This window comes from Columba livia, chromosome 2 (assembly GCF_036013475.1).
Source record: "Columba livia isolate bColLiv1 breed racing homer chromosome 2, bColLiv1.pat.W.v2, whole genome shotgun sequence".
Taxonomy (NCBI): domain Eukaryota; kingdom Metazoa; phylum Chordata; class Aves; order Columbiformes; family Columbidae; genus Columba; species Columba livia.
The window spans coordinates 56,849,114-56,867,455 of NC_088603.1; the positions used below are offsets into that span (position 1 = coordinate 56,849,114).

Sequence of the window (18,342 nt, forward strand, 5' to 3'; positions counted from 1 at the left end):
CACTTTTTTTTATTAACATTACCATTTTCCACAAGCCATCATATGCCAAATAACCTTCAGTTTTCGATCACAGGACAACTTAAGCATTAGGAGGAAACAATAATGATGGAAGGCTCAATATTACGCTGCAAACATTTTCAATCTGGTTGGCACTCATCAGAGCTCTAGATTTATAGCACTAATCTGTTTAGAGAGATTTCTAAGGATATGTCCAACCAAACTGTGATCAGTTTTCAGGGGAGCCTTTGAGTGCTCTATGATATCATTTGAAGCCACCATATAAAAAAAAGAGAGAAATGAAATGTTTGTTCTGAAACATAATAAAAGAGAAAACATGGGGTTTGCCATATAAACTCAGATGTAAGCCGTTTCTAGTGAGGATCGGTTCTATGTGGCTACCCTGACCTGCAATGAATCCAGCCAGCTAGTATTACTAATTGAAAAATTATCCAGCCCTTTAAAAAATGTAGCCACTCTGTCACTTCTTTTCATAGTCTATGGTAGTGAATTCCATAGGCTACCTATGTGCTGTGTGTGAAAAGTTCATGTATATGCATATACGGCATATACACATATATATATAGACAAGCACATAGTATATATACACGGTTGAAGGTATCCTTCAAATATATACACATAATATATATTGCACGCATGTAGACTTTATATATAGTATCTCTTGTGTGTATATACCCCGTCTGTGTATATGTATGTGCGTGTATATGTATCTCCCGCATTCAGGTTTTCTGGAAGGCATCACACTGACAGCATCACCCCTTCCTTTTTTTCCAACCCTAGATTGGGAAGCTCGGATAGACAGCCACGGGAGGGTATTCTACGTTGATCACGTCAACCGAACCACCACGTGGCAGCGCCCCACAGCCGCAGCAACACCAGATGGGATCCACAGGTCGGGCTCCATCCAGCAAATGGAGCAGCTCAACCGGCGGTGAGCACTTGCACCTATATTCGCCTTTTTCCACACTGCCCCAGTGGCTTCCTTTCTTCCCCGGTGCATCGCTTTGGCTCCCTAAGGATTTATCTTTCCTCCTTGTCAGAGTCCAGTGTACACATTCCTGTCCCTGCTGCTGATGTCTGTCAGCCTGCTGGTGTGCCCGCTGTGCGTGTCCGGTGCCCAAAATCCTGCCCCCATGGGAAGCACTGTTGAGTGAAAGATGTTGCAAAACATTTCAAACAGCAAGAAGCTTTTGGAAAACTTTTTTTTAAATGACTCCCAGAAGAGAAGGGAGTATTATTCCAAAAGATGGAGTCACTTTTGCTATTTACTGTAAGAGTAGTATTGATGGGTCAGCATCTAGTGCTACGCTGCAGAGGTTTCTGAGCTGACTGCTATTGAAATAGTGTTGCCATATCAGTGTGGCATTTCTACTCAAGGCCTGTTGAAAGGTCTGTCTCTTTTTCCAGGGCAGAGCACTGCTCTAATAGGACTGTACACATTTCTAGATACAGACGGGTCTGCTCACTGTTGCATTGGGCCCTGTAAATCTGTCAGTTCATTCTAAGCTGTCTGAGATACCTCTTTAACAGGGTGCGCTCTTTCCCTTTGTTTGACTAGTCCACACGTAGATTTGTGTATCATTTCCTTCTCATGCTTTCTTTTTGGACTAAAAAGAGAAAAAATAAAAAGTTGGCCAAAGATCCTCCCTTTTTACTTCAGAAGAGGTTGGTTTTTTTTATTCCCCACTTACTGTAATTATATGGTTGCTAGAAAAAGACAAGCAAATCTGCAATTATATTCAATCGTAGCATATAAAATACCACAAAAGTTTTTTGGTCCTTTTTTCTGTGCTAAGAGAAAGATCTGCAGCTGAGAGAAGGATGCAGAGTTTTAAAGTACTCTTTTCAGAGTGTGGAATGGTTTGGGAGTTACTGTGTGTAAAGAGAACTGAGCCCTGAATGACAACAACTAGAAAGTTAATGTAACCTGTGGAGAGCAAACCAGCATTCTTGAAGTGGTTGTTCTGCAACATAAGTTCACACCATCATCAGTCTTGAAGAATATCTCCTTTCTTCACCAAACTTTTGAATAGCATTTCATAACATGCATTGTATCTTGCAGAGGTGAAAGACCTGCTCAGTATTTGTTTTCCTTATAGCTTAAAAAGAAAAATACTGAAGAAAGTAAATATTTAATGTATATTTATTTCAAAGGATTTACATGACTGCTCTGCCATTTAGCATTTGTCTTTAAGAGTGATTTGGGCCATGTCAAAGCTCAGACTATTTGGTTGCCACTTAAGCAAATTGTCTGCTACAAAAAGCAGAAAGCTCTGTTGTGGACATACATCAGCTCTTTTAAAATTATTTTTTGAGACTGAACTCGTGTAAGTTCAGCACTAACAGGAAATAAATAAGTGCTTGTGAGAGTCTGCATAGGAATTTACCATTCTGTTAGTTAATGCAGCATAATCGTTAAACCAGCTGTCTCAGTAGAAACTGAAGGGTAGGCATTGTCTTTGTGACTGCCTTGCTGCAGACGTTGTTATTCCATGTTTTCAGGTAGACTGCCTGGCTTTCCTGGTGATGACTTGATTACCACTCATTTGTCTTGGGAACTGACAGTTAATAAGGGCTGACATTCTTTGAATCTCTCTGTTTTCAGTATTCATATCTCCAGTTGCAAAGCGAGAAGTATAGAGGGTTTTCAGCTCTGGCATCTCTCTCCTTACCCGAGCCCCGCTGGAGCCCAAGCATTTTGCAACTTAATGAACATGAACTATCATGGCTTCTTGGGACAGAGGAAAAAAGCTGATGATTCTCACTGCCAAAGACCTCTGCTGAGTGGAGGAATTGGATACAGAGGTCTCCTGTTGTTGCCAAGTTTGGGAACATTTCCTGATATTCTAGTAAAGGAGATTTGTACTGAATCTCTGAGCAGTTGTCCAGTGGCAAGTTATTTCTCTACTTTTAACCTAGGTGATATAATTTTTATGTTACTGTTTCTCTAAAGCTAGTTTGAAACATTCCATGTCTCCAGATTTCAGGACTGTGATGAAAACAATTTTTCATAAATGGTTATTATCAACACTGAGGAGGATTGGGTTTTGTTTTAAGCACTCATTTTAACAATACTGTTTTGTTGTATTTCAAACTTCATTATTTGAAATGTTCTTCAGCCAACACACCTGAGAATCATTTTAGGTGAGGCAACAGCAAACATAGGCCTTGCTGATAGTATTAGCAGCAGCCTGAACTTTTGCTCTAACCTCATACAAAATATGGACTCAAAATCACTTAGCAGTTAGAAAAAACTTGGCGACTTTTCTTTTTAAACCAATATCTACTCATTTTTTGGCTTCCTGGTTTCATTTGTTGGAAGGGAATGGAGAGACCAAAATATTACAAGGAAACCTGGTATTTCCAGTCCAGCCAAAACCACAAAGCTTTGGAAATTCAGCTTGGGGAAGGAAAAAAAAGAAACAAACATAACAAAAGCAGACACAAAAACCACATAGCTGTGATTGAGCCTAGTCCTGCTTTCCTTCTCTGCTCCGAGATTCCCATCAGCTGTACTAGCCACTTGAGGATATAGAGGATGCAAAACCGGAATTCAGGTGTTGGGCAAACTCCAAAGATATATCTATACTTGTCATTTTAAAGACTATTGCATGTTTTCTACAGCACTACCTGAATTGCTTACTGTTAGTGAAGCAGATAACAGCCCCTTGTTTTCAAGCTCTGTTGGAAAACTCCTTTGCACCATTTGTGTATCCAGACCTGTCTTTGCACTGATTTGAAGGATAATAAGTAACAGAAGAAATTATAACTGTAATAGTTAAGACAACCACAGTGTGGTATTTCTAAACCTCCAGTTCTTTGACTAATCATTTTAAAAGGAGACTGAAATTTCCAGAGGCATTCCCGTAACTTTTGCACTTCAGTGTTTTCTCCAATTACTTTGGCATTTTCTGGTATTTATATAAGATGATTTTATGGTATTGAGACCCAAAAGAAAAGTGTAGCCTTTTGTTGGCATACAACTAGTGTTACTCTTTAAGGTTTGCCAGTAGGGATTTTCTACCATCTAGTTAAATTGAAGCTACAAGGGTTTTTTTATATGTGTGCTTATATATATCCCTTGATTATACAAAGTGCTTTTTTTTTCCCCCTTTCTGTTGCATGTGGGTGTTGTAAAACTTCTCCAGTACTGGAATGGAAAGTTCATTCAATTGCCTGCAGTCAAGTGAATAAAAATATTAAGTGTGGGTCTAAAGCAGAGGGTTTAAAACTGCAGTAAATCCATGCTGTTGTGAAACCTGCTATCACAAATTGCTTGTAAAGATGAATGTTTACTTAAACACAAAACCCCCAGTTTAAAAAACAAAACAACTTAAAAAAAACCCTTCTGAAGATACTGTTTATAAGGCTGTCAAAATATGCACTATATGTGGCTTCTAATGACTCTGAGTACTGGAGGACACACGTAGTACTGTGAAAGTTTTGCATAAATCTATTAAAACTTTATTTTTCTTCATTATCTCCAGCCCTTCTGCCCAAGATTGGGTTGCAGTGAGCTACTGGAAATGCTGTCTGTTGAGAGATCAAATCCTAACTGCTTGCCTTTAATAAACCTGTGTCACTTTTGAGGAATTAACTTCTGACTAACTTCTAATTTGGGATAAAGTGTGCATTAACAAATAAAGAGATAGTAAGTACAATTTTCAAGTCAGAACTTGAGCTGAGGAAAGAGAAAAGAGTCTAAGTCAGGAAAATGAGAGACAAACAATGCTGGATCAGATTAAATGCAAGCAGTAAAGCCATCCTGTTTTATATACATACATACAGAAATGCAATCCAGAAATAAGGATTAAAAATATTTGGGTGGAGTAAAACCTAATTAAAATAATTAAGAGAGCCTATTTTCTTTCCCTTGCTTTCTCTTTCTGCTTCTTTCTTTCTCTTCCTCTGTATGCTTTCTGTTTTATTTCTCTCTCTGTATATCAAATATATTTTCTTGTTCAATATATAAGACTTGTATTCATAGCTTTCCAGTAGAACCAAAGAAAACTTAATGTCTCTTTCATCTGTCTATGTGAGTGAAAAAGTTAACTAAAGTTTGTTTTGTGTAGTGTGAATTCAAAACACTCCAGGTTATTCCCACAGCCAGGTATGTGCTTTCTTCCTGATCTGGTAAATTATTTAGGATTGGGATCATCCCGTTGATATCAACTAGTGTGGCAATTAGTTCCATGATCGGTATGGAAATTACATTATATTTTTTAAGGTATTTGCAGATTTTTATTCAGAATTATCTTCTGTCATCCTCCTCACTGTTTGATCTACACTGTTTTCTCTTCCTTGTTCTCCAACTAGTTACCACCCAAGCTAAATGCCCATCCCACTGATTTCTAGAAATGGACTTAACACTTGCATTCTCACACTCTTCGCTCAGCTCATGTGTTACATCCTATTTTACTTTTCTGTGTCTGTCATATCAATTAGACTGTAGCTCTTTGAGGTCACACTGTCTACTAGTTTACATTCCAAATTGCCTACCAAAATGGAACTGTTCCCAACTGCTGGGCAGGCAGTATTGTAATAAACATTTTGTGAACACTCTTAATAGCATTTACCTTTTTAGGTTTGAGCATGTGCATCCAATAATGTAATAAAGAAGACTGAAGGGTACTCGGTGCTTCACAGGACTGATCCTTACTGCATTGGTTATGCTACCTTAAGACTAAATGAGATGAAGAACCGTAATACACCAGTACTTTCGGGTTCCAGACATCCAGATCTTTTAAAGGGAAGCTCAGCAGCAATCTGTAGCCTAAATACCTGTGTAAATTCGACCTTTGAGTGCTCCTTGCTTTGCACCTCCTGTAACTATTTGTTAGTCAGTGGAAAATGCCATATTTGTGGAGTAATGGTTTGCCCAAGTGTGAGTAGCTGCATAAGCTGAAGGAGTCGAGCATGCTTCTTCTTTGTCATGTGCTGAATACAGAATTATTAGAATAATTCAAAACCAGTGCTGATTGTTAAGGTAGAAGGCACCAGAAAGCTGTTCTATTAAGTAAAGTATGTTGTTCCTTTCTCTGAATGTATGTAGGTACCAAAATATCCAGCGAACTATTGCAACAGAGCGGACTGAAGATGATGCTGTAGTAAACAACAGGGTGGAGAGAGTTCCCACTGGAGGAGGAAGTGATTCTGAGGCAGAGCCTTCCCAGCCAAGCTCAGGTATGGGGGAAAAAAACCTATTGAGTGGCATGTTCAGTGCTGCTCAGTGATGGCATTCAGTTCTGGGGATATCTGCACTTTTCTAGGAGACTGGAACTTTACTATACTGAGTTGCAAAGCTAATTAAAATATAAGAGGTTTAGACTTGAAGCTACAGGTTTCAGACCTCAAGCTACAAACTCAAAGCTAGATACCAAGGGCCTCAGTTCTTTTTTAACAACTACTAAGACAGACAAAGCATTTTTAAGTTAGTAAAGGGCTATTTGAAATTAACATGGAAAAAGCATCTGTTTTTTATTCAGCTTAGTAGTTGCAAAAACAACAATGTCTTATTTTTACTGCAGTGTGATTTTGATCTTGAGTCATTGCAGTTTATTCTCTCTGGGCGTTGCTTCTATGTTGCCACATTTGCCCATATGGTCACACCTGTGGTGATCCTGGCATCGAGGATTAAATACTTGTGTTTTTAAAGCTGCATTTTTGTGATGGCTATGAGCTGATCTAAGTGTGGGCTGCCACTGAAGGAGGCACAGCTGTCCTTTAGCTCATCACTAATACATGTGACAACACCCCATACCAGAGCAGAAAACTCATCTTTCTGATAGATAACCTAGTTTCTTGTACTTACTCTTGTTTTACAGCCAGATTGGTTCTTTCATCTGGGTCACTGGATGACCAGACAAGAATGAGTGTCTCTACAAAGAAGAGGAGAATGTGTACCCAGGGCAGGGTCGGATAGGCAGGGAGCTCTTCTGCTCTTTTTGGTGGTAGTCATACTCATATTTCTAAAAACATTTGTGAAACCGTAGCCTAAGCATTTATTTCAGGTAAGAAACACCAGGAATCAGACTAGTGCCCACTATACAATTTGTGGGCACGCGGAAATTACTGCCTGCTTTGTTTGAGAACTTATGCCACCAAAATGAATGGCCAGTTCTCTTCCCTTGGATCATTCTCACCTCCATCTAACTTTGTGCTCTATGTGGTCTGCTGGAAGTAAATCTGACTTCTTGGCATCCTTTTGCCATCCCACTGTAAAGAGCACTGGCAAAGGAAAGAATCAAGACAATGTCTGCTTGAATTTTCTTAATGTTCCATGTTGAATAGGAAGAATTACACAGAGAAACAGTGAACCTCTTGTTTGTTTGTTTTGTAACAAGTTAAGAAAAATACTTAAGTTTGCCTGTTTATTTTCCTGATCCAGTAGGTGGTTTTAGACTGAAAATCAATTTTGACCTAGGATGTTTAATGTGTGTTATTCAAAATTTCTTTACAGTCCTTTGTATTGCAATTTATGGGAGCCTTGCACCTACACTGAATATTATAGGGGGAACCTATAGTTCAATTCTGTTAGTAGCTGAAATGGAAATGAGGTACACATTCTATTAGTAGTATTTAAATTATAACCCATATATCCATATATATCCATAACTATATTCCTTGTAATATATATAATCATTTACTATCATAGCTTGCATAATAAAATAGTAATTTAATAGAAATTGCTACCAGTAAGTATTTAGGTCAGTTTATTATGTGACATTCACTTTTTTGTTTTAATCCCAAAGAGCTAATGAGTATGACATATGTCATTTCAAGTTATGAGGAAATGGTTTTTGCTATAGATAATTGCTTTGCTTTTGGGAGGAAAAAGTCCATATTTTATAAAATGCCAAGAATTAAAAGATCAGAGGTGATGCAAACCACACTAGAATAAGAGAAAGTTTGCACTATGATACATTTGCTATTTGCCTTTTAATTAAAATGAAAAATGTCAGAAGGAATACAATTTAGGCACGTAAATCGAGATTCTAAGCCATCATAAATCCATTTAACTCTGGCAATGGATCCAGTCTACATTTTTAAGTGGATAGAATAATGTGGTGTATCTAGCAGGGAGAAAAGAAATAATAGATAAGAAAATATGGGAATCTATGATTATCACGTTGATGATGTCTGCATCCAGTTTCCTTGGACTGCAAATACAGAAGTGCAAACTCAAGCTGTAAATCTGTGGTAAGAAACATTTTTCTGGTGGCTGTAGAAGATGAAGGAGTTCCCAGTCTGCTGAATTTATGTTCTCAAATGCTCGATTCTGTTTCTATGCTTCATGAATTGACACAGATTAAAAATAATCACATTGTGTCTGGTTTTGTTTTCTTCACTATACAAGTCCCCAAAACCGTGGACTTGCCAAAAATAATGCAATTACAAGCAAAGGGCAACGCTTCGCAGCACCAACATGGATGTGAGTGACTGAGCAGGGCACTTTCCTAACCCAGTTGTGCTGCCAAATGCTTTTTGCTGGTGAACCCCTCAGGCTGGATTGGGAAATCAGATCTCTCTAAAATCAGCAATGCAGAGAACCAGTCAGGACCTGTGTGACAGTACTGAACCAAGCCATCAGCTGGTAAAACCTTTTGTAGTCACATGGATATTTAGAGACGGTAGTAGATATGACACAGAATTTTATAACATAGAGAAAATCATCCAGCTCCTGACCTGCTGCCATAAACACTGCATCACTAACCATAAGGAGAACATCTACCCATGTGCCAGCAGGCTTGTCTTGGAAACACAAAGAAGTTTGGTGCATTGGGCAGGGTGGTGACATTTTTATACCATCACTTTTGCAGGCATTCAGTGAAGGTTAAATAATAGACTGCACTTGCCACTATGTTAATAAGATTTTGCTGCTTTTTTTTGTTGTTGTCCAGAGATTAGGAGGGAAGGTTCGCTTTCTCCTGTGAATTCTCAAAAAATCACCTTGCTGCTGCAGTCTCCAGCTGTGAAGTTCATCACCAATCCTGAGTTCTTCACTGTGCTGCATGCAAACTATGTGAGTAATTATGATTTACTCTCTCACACTACTGGTTTCTGAATCCTAACTCTGCACCCCAGGCCTTCAGGGAGAATGCACAGTGAATTTGAATTGTGTGACTCAGGGCTCAGTTGTCCTTTCTGAGCACCAGACCGAGTTGGGGACAGCACAGGCAGGTTGCTCCAAGGAGACTCTTGCTGAGTTTCTGTCTCACACAAAGAATTCCCTGGTAAACAAAAGCTCATGAATGTTATACTTCCAGAATAAGCAGGAACCTTGGTTTCGGCTTGGTTGATTCTGTTCCTGCTGCATGGAGTGAGCTTGTTGCCTTTCAAGCCACGTTCCTGAGAAATCTTATTCAGATACCACTAAGTCTCAGGGAAATAGAGGGAAAGGAATTATTAATAGAGGGAAGAATTATTAACTCCTGCAGTTTGCACTCACAAGAAGCAGGTGGGCAGAATGCAGTCAAAGAAATACTAACTTGAGTCCGTGGAGCTATTTTGTCTTGCCAACCTGATGCAGAGTGGAAAAAATGTAATGATAGGTCAGCCATGAGGAAGCAGATAGGGAAATCTCACAAGCAGATGCAGTCCTAGTTTTCTATACCTTGAATGTAGTTCTGCTGGACATCTACATGTGACTTCTGGATATTTGGAAAATCATTCATTTCTGGGTAGGAATGACTTTTCTTCTTGAAAGGAAACTAAAACACTTCAGGAGTTGCCTCAGCACAGGTCTTTAGCTAACTACAGACCTCAGGTTTTGGCTGTGGCGCTTTGCAGTTTGAAACCAGCCGTCCAACTCCATCTTTCAGAGATTATTGCTCATGAGATCCTGCAGAGGAAGGGATATATTAACTCATCTGACATTGCCTGAACTAGGTCACGGAGTGCTCATAATTTCTTCCATTGACAGAGTGATATATGATGATTTATAGCTGGGACCAATACCATTTACATTTGGCATACTTGTTTGCAAAATGAGCAACTGAATCCATAGTGGTATAAGAAACAGCTCACAAGAGGCTGAACCCCAATTTTGTTTCTCACTGAAATAAAAAATAGCCAAGAAAGGCCTTCAGTTTGAGCTTATAAAGTTCTCTAATATGAGAGCCAGAGTCATCTATTGAAACATCTGTCAAATGGTCATACAAATTCCACTTGTACAGAAATAATGGCTCACATAACTTTTGGCTTAACATGGTTGTAATACCTTAACCACAAACTCCTATTAAAATTTCAAGCTATTAATTATGCCAGTGAAGTTGGGATTGGAAAATATTATCCAGCCATTAGAATTAAAAGGGAAAGACTCTCATTTTTCAAATATTTTATTTCCATGGAGGGTTAAAACTACATTACATTTTTTGTTTCCCTAGTGCAGCTAAGAGATACTCAGTCAGTGATCACACATTCAATCACACTTTAAATCAGAATACAACTTCTGTCATGGGTAGACTGGGATCTTAGCAATTTGTGACCATGAAGGTTTTCTGGGTTATAACCAGGTCATATCTTCAGGGCAGAGATAATGTCTCTGTGATTTCATAACATTTACCAACCCTTGTCATAATTAGGGACCCTGTGCCACAAGGAGTATTCTCTTCTCAACGCTACCACCACAATAAATCCTTATATAATAAAGATAATACGTTTTATTGCATTATAGTCTTTAAAATACACTAGAAGTACACAGAAATTGAGACTGCAAAGCTGTTGGGTCAGATTCTCTGGATGGATGACAGGTGTGCATATTGGGGCTCACTTCACTGGAATCACAAATCCTCCAGGGATCCTTTATTGCTCTAGTGAGTAACTACATCCTTTGCCCTGACCAGCAGAACCAATGTACTCATTTTGTCTCTAGCAAAATGCTCAGAAGGGTTGCAGATTTTTGTAAAGTTTCCTACCCTGTCTTGAGGAGCCTTTTTCCCTGAAGTAAAAGATCCCAAGAGTAGCCTGTGGATGAGAAAAAAGTGTTGTCACCACAAGTGTCGTTTGTGGTACTCTGTCATTGAGTGCACTGTAGCAACAAATATAGTTAATTTTGGCCTTTATTCCGCAACCAGATCGGCACTAACTCAGATCTGTATCTGGGCATGTTCCTCTAAGAGGCATATTTAATGCCCATTGTGAGATACAACCAGCTGCCTGAGGGGTGGCGTTCATCTGACTCATGAAAACATCTCCATCTGACATGCTTTGTAGCCATTGCAGGAAAAACTATTCCGTTCCAGGAAATTATTCATATCTTCCAAAAATAGACAGTTAAAAGTGTCTGTTTCTATCCTCTGGCTAGAAAGTGACCATAAATCAGGTAACAAGCTTAGATGTAGACATCAGCACTGCAGTCCTCCTAAGTTCCTGAATCTTATCTCAAGCCTCTGGATTTTAATTATAGCATAAATACGTGTTCACAGCTGTCTTTGCATCTCTCTGGCATCATCCAGTCCCACAAGCAGTGTTTCTGTTGGCCAGTGAAAGCAACGCATCTTGAAAGTGTGGTGCTTTAGCTGACCGTCTTTTTGGAGTGCATTAGAAAGGAAGTTTATGCTCAAGCTAACTGTGCGTAATGTGTGGGATGTTTCACTTTCCAGCTTATATTTCTTACTTCTAGGTGTTTGTGTGAAGGAGTTGATCAAAATAATGAAATGGAGATGGTTCTTGACTCTAACAGGATTTGTGTCAGTTCCCTGGGCATATGTCCTATGAAATAACCAAAAATGTTTTTTTTGACATCAGAACTGATTTTTCTCACTTCTGTTTTCCATCTCATAGAGTGCCTATCGAGTCTTCACTAACAGCACCTGCTTGAAGCATATGATTCTGAAGATCCGTAGAGATGCTCGTAATTTTGAACGCTATCAGCACAACAGAGACCTGGTAAATTTTATCAACATGTTTGCTGATACCCGACTGGAGCTTCCACGGGGCTGGGAGATAAAAACTGACCAGCAGGGCAAGGTAAGAGCACCAACAAAACTTATCACTTTTTTAAGACAGCACATCAGACTCCTTGACCACTAAAGGTTTCTTCCTTCTTGACTCAAAATTGATGAAGGTTTGGTTTAAACGACACAAGCAGCAAGCAGAGTTATTTTAGAAGCAGAAAAAAGCTTTGAGAACAAATGTTTGGAAGCATAGTGGTGACCCTCTACCCTTCTGTGGAATATCATGCCATAGCAAATGCAGCATTGCACTTAGAAAAAAGTTCAGGCAAGTTTAGACCTGTCATGACTGCAAAGCTTGGCTTAGTGTCTCTGCCTGCAATGCTGAGTGACTTCAGGAACCACCAAGCAGGCTAAAGCTGTGTTCCTTCATACTTCTATTCTCTTCTGTCTTGTGTACTTCATGGCCATTACACATTGATTATGACCTATGCAGCTTCAGGTATTTTCCAAGAGCTATTCTAGCTTCAGCTAAGAAAGTCGTGTTGTTTGCAGGTATCTTCCATGGACTGTGCCTGAACAGGGTATTTCTGACACACAATTGCCAGTGGTTTTCACTTTATGATCCCGCAATTCCATCACAGTGTGGGCAATCTTCTTACCAAAAAAAAAAAAATCATTCCTGTGTGTTTCAGTCTTTCTTCGTTGACCACAACAGCCGTGCTACCACTTTCATAGATCCCAGGATCCCTCTGCAGAACGGTCGTCTCCCGAATCACCTGACTCACAGGCAACATCTTCAGCGGCTTCGTAGCTACAGCGCTGGAGAGGTAATGGTGCTACTGTCAATGCAGTTACTTTTGACAGCAATCTTTTGTAGAATTAAAAGCACTTCTTATAATTGGAATGTGTTTAAACAGACTGTCTTGTGGATTTTTATCTTCCAAAGGAAATAAGGGATATTTTCTTCTTTCTAAAAGGCTTATTTCAGAGCTTTCTGGTAATCAAGGTTTATATTTTGACTGTTCTCAGAAGAAAATAATAAACAAGTGAAAGTAAATAACCAAAACTAAATGATGGCAAAATAGATTTTAAAAGAAGAATCCATATTTAACATCCTAGTCTTGCTTTAGTCAAGGAAAGCCATTCATCATTTTTATAGCCAGATACTTCAACAGCCTTATATCTTTCTTCATTCCCCACTGTGACACTGGGCTCTGAAGAGATTATAGGATGTAGTAATGGATATTGAGGTTTGCTTCCCTAGCTTTCAGTCACATTAAATATCTCTCCTGTGTTTCATGGGGATGATTTTTATCATTGAGGGACATGGGCAGGACTGGTGAAGCATAAATCCTGGGTTTGTCTCTTGGATATAAGGATGAAAAAGTACCAGCAATCAGAATCTTCATATAGCAAATCCATGTAGCTGAAGATCTGTGATTATTGAAGCTGAATAGAGATGAATTATGGCCAAAGTATCATCTTCTTCCAGAAATGCTTGTGAAATTAACATTAAAATGTATTGCAGCAGGACATCTCAACACCTTCCACTGCCAAATGGGGTTGGAATCAGGAGCTGACTAGGTTGTGAGGTCAGTAGTTCAGGACCAAAGGCAGACCAGGCAAGCAAGTAGCACCGTATTTTCTGAAGATAGAAGTGTATCAGTGGATCTGTTTCAATCATATCTTCCCATCAACTTAACAACTTCCCTCTGCCAACAGCCTGCAGTTTAGTGTTGTTATTGTGACTGAATTATTGACAGCAACATGAAAGTCACCTGCATAATGTTTCATATTTGGCTTAATGCTTGCCTGGGGCTTGTTTACAAATTCACTGTGTCAGGGACAGAAGCACTGCTGAGCAATTCAAATGACCTAGCCCCAAAAATACACTTGGTTTTGCAAGTGCTCACAAGTGCTGGCAAAGAACAATTTGCAATAAGCCCAAAATATCAAGCACAGGGAAGGGAGTAAAAAGTATTGAATACTTCTGAGTAATGATTCTCTGGGAATCTTGTACACTCTTCAGCCAGGCCACCGATTTAGCATGATCAGCCAGTGAAACAGGGCTGTCTGTCTAGGGAACCATCAGCACTGGAGCGTTCATCTCGCAGCCCCAGTGGCTCAGCTCCCATGGTGCTTCTGCACCCTTGTCACAGAATCACAGAATGTCGGGGATTGGAAGGGACCTTGAAAGATCATCTAGTCCAATCCCCCTACCAGAGCAGGAACATCCAGATGAGGTTACACAGGAATGTGTCCAGGTGGGTTTTGAATGTCTCCAGAGTAGGAGACTCCACAAGCTCCCTGGGCAGCCTGTTCCAGTGCTCTGTCACCCTCACTGTGAAGAAGTTTCTTCTCGTATTTAGGTGGAACCTCCTGTGTTCCAGTTTGCATCCATTGCCCCTTGTCTTACCATTGGTCGTCACCGAGAAGAGCCTGACTCCATCCTCATGACACTCACCCTTCATATATTTATAAACATAAATGAGGTCACCCCTCAGTCTCCTCTTCTCCAAACTAAAGAGACCCAGCTCCCTCAGCCTTTCCTCATAAGGGAGATGCTCCACTCCTTTAACCATCTTTGTTGCCCGGTGCTGGACTCTCTCCAGCAGTTCCCTGTCCTTCTTGAACTGAGGGGCCCAGAACTGGACACAATATTCCAGATGTGGTCTTACCAGGGCAGAGTAGAGGGGGAGGAGAACCTCTCCCAACCTACTAACCACACCCCTTCTGATAGTTGTCATAGTCAGTAGCTTCTCTTCTGGAAGTGCCTGCTGCTCCGCTGGAAGGGCTCCATGGATTTCCAAGGACTTTGGATCAGTGCCTGAAAGCCCATCATTTACGAAGATTCAACCTTTTGCAATTCAGCCCATTTATGAAGACCCGTATGTTCTATGCCATTTCTTCCAAGTATATTTGGCTGTGCTTTGTCCTGTAAATCATGTCTGTAGGGACACACTTGGGGCTTTGTCCTGGCCATGTGTCAGCTGTCTGCAGTCCAGCTGTTTTCTTGGCTGAGCAGGTCCTGTGGCCTCTGGAATTTGTCACCAGGACAGTAAGAAGGACCAAGAAAGACAACCACCAGTTTTGAACATTATGTACAGATGTCAAATGAGCCTGAAGGAGAGCAGAACAGTGCAGCTTCAGTCATGACTGCTTGCGGGTGCCAGGGAGGGTATAGAAAAGAGTGAGGGTAATGAGAGGAAAAACTCCACCTCTTGCCTTGGCATGCACACCTGGCATCCTGCCCAAGTGCCAAAAGGAGTTGTCAGTGTTGTGTGGACTTTCCAGGGACTTTGTGACACTGAGTGATCAGCTGAGGAAAGAGCAGACAGAAGTCATAGGCAGATGAGCCCAAAGTAGGGAAAAAAGAAATATCCCAGCTTCACACAGCCAGCAATGGCTCTTAGCTGCATCATCATAAATAAATTATTATTGTTCTAGGAACTTGCGATCTCAACAGTGGACAAAAGGAGCAAATGTGATGTCTGTAATTCTTAGAAGATAAATAAAGATGTGTTTAATCCAGGCATTGCAAGAACTAAGTTTAGTGGTAAAAGCCAAACCAGTTCAATCAAAAGGTGAGGTTGAAATTCAGTGAGAATAGTTAACCATAGGAACGAATGATAATGTGGGGGTTGGGTTTCCATTCCTTCATACTTTCAAGCCAAAACAAAAGCTCCTTCCATTCCCTCTAAGGGACCTTCCGTCTGTAATGGAAATCAACATGTATGATTACAGGGTAAAGATTTTAAAGACAAAAAGAAGATAGAAGTAGGCATCCAGAGTGGAGAGGCAAGAGTTTCTGGTTAACAAGAAAAGCAGAGGAGATACTGGGACATAGCAGTATATAAATCTTCTTACTGACCCAAACCACAAGCAAGCACCAGAACTCAAAGAGGCAGGAGTTTCTCAAGCCCAGTAGTGATATAAAACCCAGGAAAGGGTTTTAGCTAACAGGAAAGGCTCCTGTGATAGGCTGGACTCTCTGCTCCAGTTGCAGCATCCCAGCATCAATTGCAAAGCTGTTAAACCCTGCCATAAATCTGTCAGATTACCCTGCACTAGATGAACCAGGTCACTAAATCGTTAGAGGGATCACTGTTTGGTTTTTCTTTTTTTTTTAATTAGATAATAGTTTGCTAATCTAAATTGAGTTATTCAATTAGAAAGCCAAAGTAGACAAGGCAATTGTGATTAAATGCTGAATTGGGGTAATCATTTGTACTATATTAGATGAAAGATTGGAAAGAGTAGGTTAGCAAAACAGAAGTTAATTAGACGGCTGGGAATTTTCCTGTTGTGTTGCCAGAGCAAAATTGTTTAGAGGTGTAAATTTGTGAAGACCATGATCCAAACGCAGCACTAGTGATGCCTAATGATGGTGATGGAGAAGCATGGCACCAGAGTGTACAGTTTGTTATTTTAGGTTGCTTACAGAACTGAATTCTTACAATCTAGCTGACATTAGCTGTTAAACCAGAACTGGGAAGGGGGAAGTGAAGGTTTCTCTTGACATGCTCTAGACACATTTCCTTTCAGAATTCTCGCTACAGGAGAAATATTCAAGCATACAACTCAGCAGCACTGGAAAGCTAACCAAAAAAAAAAATCAAGTGACATGAGCAAGGGATAGGATCCAGTCACAGGCTGGGCAGAAGTACCACATAGTTCCCAAGTGACAAGCAAATACTAGCTGGTGCTAACTTTTGTGGGAGAATGGGGTTTAACTCCTCTGTTAAACCTCCCTTTCCCCCTTCCTACCATTTATTCTGTAAAGCTATGTGTAGCAACAAGGGCACAGGATTTTTCTTTACCAAATATGAGTCAGAGACAAGCCTTAAAAAAAACAGACTCACCCACCACCCGCACTTGCACACAAGCCCGTTCTACAAGGGGCTGGGCAGAGGCATCCTCACCTGGTCTGCAGAGCGACCTGGAAGAGGAGAAGAGCAGCACAAGGCGATGCCGCAGCACCGTCCCACACATGCTTGCTGACAGCCCACCACAGGCCAGAGTGTGGTCTTGACTGCGCTGCCCAAGTGTCGAGATTTGATTGCAGGGTGACAATAAAACCCTGGCGGATGTATTGTTAATCCCCTCTCCCCCATTATCCCCTCCCTCTTCCCACTCAGGACAGGCAATTTGGAGGGAAACAAGGACTGAGAGAAGAGAGTTGGAAAAATTAAAAATGTTTTACTAATGCTACTAATAAAAATAGAGAAAATAATACAAAATATACAAAACCAATCTTGAAAATCCTGGCAACTGCTCTGGCAGATGTAGGGCTGGCACCCGGAAGTCCCTAGGCCTCAGTTCACAGGGACAGCTTGCAAGGTCCTCTCCTAAAGTCGGCCATAAGGAAAAGGGATGAGATCCTCGTGATCTCCCACTTTTATATGAAGTATCACGTGAATGGGATGGAATACTTAGTTGGCCAGTTTCAGTTTACCTCCTGCTTGCACATCTCGCGAGATGCATCATTATCAAGTGACCTTGCATTCCACTGCTATGTCTACCAAAACATGTATCTAGATTTTCAGAAAACTGCAGTTAGTAAAAAGACTGTAGCTAACAGGGAAACTCACTAAAAGAGAAACTTGTTTTTAACAAAACCAGGACACCAAGAAATAGCCCTTCCCAGAAGGGGCAATGGATTATTGGGCACCTCTTGAACCTAAGCTGCCTCGTCCTTCCACAGCATAAAGTCAAGGCCATAAGGGCCATATGGTGCCTGACACGGTGGTTGCCTTCCTCACAGGGGGAAAGCTGTGAGCCAAACTTGGCCCAAGCCAAACTTGCAGTGTCAGGTGGCTCATGGTGGTGTGAGAAGGAGACAAAGGCAGAAGATTTAACACAGCGCAGAGGGAGTTAGTGAATTCTGTATCAACTACTTGAAAGTTCTTCCTGTTTTTCAAGGCAAGAAGGGTTGGACTAAGGTTAGCACATCAGCCCATTGAGTACTGCAGGCTTGACCTCCCTGATGCCGTGGTAATCAGCAGATGCATACCAGTATAAATTGTGTGCAGGTAAAATCGTAGTTCAATGACGGAGCAAAACATCCCCCATGTACCTTCACAGCAGTTTTGCATTTTCAATTATAGTACGTTTAATTAGAATCATCAAGATTTTTCATTGTTTAACCTCTGTATTGACACGTATCAAGTGCATTGACTAGTATCTTGTTACATATAAACATTTTGTGCTTTATGTGCTCCAAAGGCAACTTGCCAGTCACATTTAGCTTCTTGGTTTTCATTTCTATCCAGTTGGAAGACCTGGCATTTGGCTGTACCACTGAAAATGGGTTGGCACCATTTGCTTGGATGCAGAGCTAAGCATTTAAAATACTGGAGTGGGGGTAATTTCTTCCTGAAGTGTTTGCCAAGTACTATAATTTGTGCAGTGAGAAAAGAGCAGCTGT

General features: G+C 40.5%; 1 protein-coding gene across 5 annotated transcripts in view; it reads left to right on the plus strand.

Moving 5' to 3' along the window:
- The window catches only part of HECW1 (HECT, C2 and WW domain containing E3 ubiquitin protein ligase 1), a 272,737-nt gene that overhangs the window by 202,260 nt on the left and 52,135 nt on the right, over positions 1–18,342 (plus strand). For all 5 annotated transcript variants that reach the window (XR_010470205.1, XM_021293021.2, XM_021293020.2 and 2 more), the window contains 5 exons: positions 799–949; positions 6,071–6,201; positions 8,919–9,040; positions 11,803–11,988; positions 12,608–12,742. Coding sequence is in view for 4 of the 5 variants with exons in the window: in XM_021293021.2 (XP_021148696.2) it covers positions 799–949; positions 6,071–6,201; positions 8,919–9,040; positions 11,803–11,988; positions 12,608–12,742 (725 nt within the window). In the remaining variant the exon portion in view is untranslated. The remainder of the gene's footprint in view (positions 1–798; positions 950–6,070; positions 6,202–8,918; positions 9,041–11,802; positions 11,989–12,607; positions 12,743–18,342) is intronic.